Source organism: Myodes glareolus, chromosome 4 (genome assembly GCF_982192425.1).
Source record: "Myodes glareolus chromosome 4, mMyoGla1.1, whole genome shotgun sequence".
Classification (NCBI taxonomy): Eukaryota; Metazoa; Chordata; class Mammalia; order Rodentia; family Cricetidae; genus Myodes; species Myodes glareolus.
This window is the reverse complement of record NC_142029.1, coordinates 87,413,871-87,418,319: the sequence shown is the minus strand read 5'-3', so window position 1 is coordinate 87,418,319 and position 4,449 is coordinate 87,413,871. Positions and strand designations below refer to the sequence as shown.

The following is a 4,449-nucleotide window of genomic DNA, read 5'->3' as shown; positions in this document are numbered from 1 at the left end:
TGTAAATCATTGAATCCCAGTGTCTGTTACTTCCTACAGGGTTCCTGCTGTTAATGTTTCTGGCTCCTCACTTTGGACTCTCTGATACTTACTCACATTTTTAGATAACTTTGATTTATGATCTCAGTAATTAATCCATTAGTGTAATGCACACTACAAGAAATATTTTAAAGAAATATTAATGAACAAAATACTTTATATACAAATATGCTTGATTTAAAATATTTTTGTATGCAATGTACATAGTTGCATGTGTATATGTGTGGGTACGCTCATATGTATGTGCACTTGCATTTATAACCAGAGGTTGTTATGGATTATTTTCCTCAAATTTCTCTCTACCTTTTGTTTGATGAAATTAAAGTTCTCTATGATCCAAATCATTTTCAGTTAAATAAGTAAAACAATTATCTGAATTTCTAATGGTATTGTAGAACTGAGTTGTTAACAGGAAATATTAAGCACCTATCTTTCACTAATAAAACATTAAAAGATTATTTCTTTAAAATTCATGAGATTTTGTGTACAGTCATAAAAAAGAATTTCTAAAGTAGCTTAAAACTGTTCATTCAATGAACTATAATTATAAGTGTAGTCTTTTACTTTTATATATGCCTTTAACTTTTTAGCATGATGGAACATCATTTTTTTCTTTTAAAAGTTTTTTAATATGTTTTAAGTTGAAATGTTTCATTCTTGACACAGATCATTGTTGACACTGCTTTCTTCACTCTTCCAGTATTCTTTATTCAGTGTAGTTACCATGTCAGAGTATTTCTGATCTTTTTTGTTATCCACAGAACATTTAACATTGTCTAAAGAAATATCATTGTGTATGTTGACATATGGGTGATAGAAAGGAGAGGTAGATATAGAATAGAAAGGGGCCTTGCATGCTATTTACTCTTTTCTACACAGGAAAACAGCACTGAGAATTTATTTTCTTTAAATGTGACAAGTTTAGAAATTTAATTTTCTGAACAAGAATGGGATAAAGAATACAGCAGTTAACACTTAACCAACTTTCCAAGGGTTTTTTCTTATGTCTAATAGAGTTCTAATACATCCTGTGCATCCTCTACATAACAAAACCACAGCGATATATCTTTCTAATTTTAGTTAATATTTTTTATTGTTTTTTTTTCAGAAGTAGCCCCAACAGACTTTTATAAGAACATTACTATTGGTCCACAACTCAAGCCCTCTTTTCCCGAGTCTATTTTATAGGCATATAGAAGAATATGCAGAATAATTATATATAATCAAGTCTCAGGGAATTTGAAAGTTTCATAGTTAGGGCATGGAAAAGAAAGAGTATAAACTCTGACTGGTTTGGGAGACTATTTCTCTCCTTTCAACATATTATAGAACTTTTTTGCACAGTGTTAAACATTGGTCTAATGTTTATTACTGCAGTCAGAGTTGCCCATAGGAAAGCTAAAAATGGCAGGTTAGCACATCCCTGAACTCTCCCCTTGTAGAGTTGTACAAAGCATAGAGGAGAATGACAAGAGGTATGCGCAAACCTCTGCTAAGGGGACCAACTACTCCTGGTGGGAAATCATAAATTGAGTAACTTTGAATCTCAAAAGATCCAATGTTAGTTCTGTGACACTGAATGCAAACACGAGTTTACTAATTAAGACTCTCAAGGCACAGATCCAGCAGAGAGGAAATCATAAAGAAGAGAGTAACTTTCCATTATTCTAATGAATTTTCTCATTTGAATGAGGCAATGGTTTGAAGACTTATATAAGATCGCATTTTACTTTGTGTATGTGTAAATAAATTTGTCAAGAAATTCTCAACCAGTAATTTCCTATGTGACTTTTCTAGGAGTTCATAAACACATTTATACTGATGTCTATAACTTTGTTTACTTTTGGGTACTTGTCCCTCTAACTACAGAAGGAAGGAAGGCTCTAAGAGCATCAAAAGCAAAGAGGGTTCCAGGTAAATGATGGTAAGCACAAAATCATTTTTGTTTTGATTATGTTCCTTGAATTCCAAAGGTATATAAATTATGAATACTGCATAAAAGTTCTTTACTATTTCTCTTTTGCAGTTTTAGTAGTTATTAAAGAATAAGGAAAGAGATAGAATTGCATTAAAAACTGGGATGTTTATCTGTATGCGTTCTGGACAGATACACATAGTGTAAGTATGATAAAGATGAAATAGGCACTCTTCAGAAATCAACTTGAGTAACTGGGGATCTTTGTATGGTTTGTCATGCATTCCCTCAACCCAAGCTTATAAACCAATAATATCAGTTTATCTCTCTGCAGCCAAAGATGACTTGCTTGATAATGTCACCTTCTATTCTTACAGATGCCACCCATGAAGCAAATGGCTACAGAAAATGACTCCTCAGTGTCTGAGTTTATTCTTATGGGACTAACAAACCAACCTGAGCTTCAGTTGCCCCTGTTTTTTCCTGTTCTTGGTGAACTATACAGCCATAGTGGTGGGTAATTTGAGCTTAATGAGTCTCATCTTCCTGAATTCACATCTTCACACTCCCATGTACTTTTTCCTTTTTAATCTGTCCTTCATTGAGTTTTGTTATTCATGTGTTTTTACCCCCAAAATGCTAGTGAGTTTTGTTTCCAAGAAGAATATCATCCCTTTTACAGGATGCATGACTCAGCTGTTTTTCTTCTGCTTTTTTGTCAACTCTGAAAGTTATGTGCTCACAGTCATGGCCTATGATCGGTATGTGGCCATTTGTAAGCCTTTACTGTACCAGACTATCATGTTGCCTAGGATCTGTTGTCTACTGATGTTTGTTTCATATTTGATAGGATTTTCTACTGCCATGGTCCTCACAGGCTTAATGATTAGGCTTAACTTTTGTAATAACAACATCATCAATCATTACATGTGTGACATCTTCCCTGTCCTTCTTATTTCCTGCAGTAATACTTATGTAAATGAACTTGTGAGTACTGCTGTGGTGGGCACAGCTATCATTTTATGTTGCCTCATTATCTTTATGTCATATGCTATGATCCTTTTCAATATCATTCATATGTCATCAGGAAAGGGTTGGTCAAAGGCCTTGGGCACTTGTGGGTCTCACATCATAACTGTTAGTCTCTTCTATGGATCCGGGCTGCTTGCTTATGTCAAGCCATCATCTGCTGAGACTGTTGGCCAGGGAAAATTTTTCTCAGTGTTTTATACATTCTTGGTGCCTGTGCTGAATCCTCTCATTTACAGTCTCCGGAACAAAGATGTTCATGTTGCTGTGAAGAAAACCTTCAAGAGAATCACAAGTTAATTAAATCCATGACACTTTCCATAGCCCTGTCCCCACTTTGGGTGTGTGCGTTACATTGCCTGCCTTCCATTCTTTTTCCTTCTCCTCTTATAACTATACCATCAACACAATTTCTACTATCCTACTTTTCTCTTCAACATGAATTGTAAATCTGTGTATGCTTGTTTTGGCACTTGCTAATTACCTACATCAGACTAAGGCCCAAACTCACCTATACATTTTTTAATATCTATCTATCTATCTATCTATCTATCTATCTATCTATCTATCTATCTATCTGGTTTTTCTGAGACAGGGTTTCTCTGTGTTGCTCTGGAGTCAGTCTTGGAAATAGCCATTGTAGACCCAGCTGGCCTCAAACTCACAGAGAACTGCCTGCCTCTGAATTCGTACTGCTGGGATTAAAGGCATTTGCAACCATAGCCTGGCACCTTTGCATTTTTTTTTGGTAATAAATTTTTTTCTCATGTTTTGAAAACCATTTTTAGAACTGTTCCCCTGATTAGATAGTCTGACTATCTACACATATGTTTAAAAAAATAAAAATGACAAAAATTGTGGGTGTGGTAGAACTGCAAAAATGTCAGGAAATTTTTCTGTCTTTTTGAGACTGCCTTTTATCCTAGTCTTCTATTTTCAAACCTGTGATATGGAAGTGCATAATTTATTAGAGTAAGGTCTTATTTTAGTAGTTACTTGAGTATGAATTTGACCTACTTCTCCACCCAATGTGTCAAATCCATAAATTCTAATAACACATTAGTATATTTATATTTTGTTATGAATTTAATCCAAATTATTGGTTTCTTTTTTCTGAACCTTGAATAATATCTATGATTCTTCTAAAAAACAAAACTACACATTTTCTTCGTTATAGAACAAAAAACAAAGGGTCATTGTAATGTCTAGGTTATTTTCTCTGTTGCCTCAAATGTTACTATGATGTGCAACAATAAAATTTTAAAAAGAAGCAACTTATTCCTTAAAAACAAAATCTGGTGGGCTTAATGCTTATGGATAAGGTTGATTCATGGTTTTGTTTGTGAGCTCAACTTCAAAGAACAAAAAATTTCTGCTTATCATCTCTGTCTCTCTGTGTCTCTCTACGCATCTGTCGTGTAGTTGAAAAAAAAATGACTATATGACTTGTGTACGACCATACAATG

General features: G+C 34.1%; 1 protein-coding gene across 1 annotated transcript; it reads left to right on the top strand.

The window, feature by feature from the left end:
• Positions 1–2,325: 2,325 nt before the first annotated feature.
• LOC125388981 (olfactory receptor 8C8-like) lies at positions 2,326–3,354 on the top strand. Its single transcript, XM_048417379.3, is given in 2 exon segments — positions 2,326–2,430; positions 2,432–3,354. Coding segments are annotated over 2 exon segments (951 nt in total). The 5' UTR covers positions 2,326–2,331; the 3' UTR covers positions 3,284–3,354.
• Positions 3,355–4,449: the final 1,095 nt, after the last annotated feature.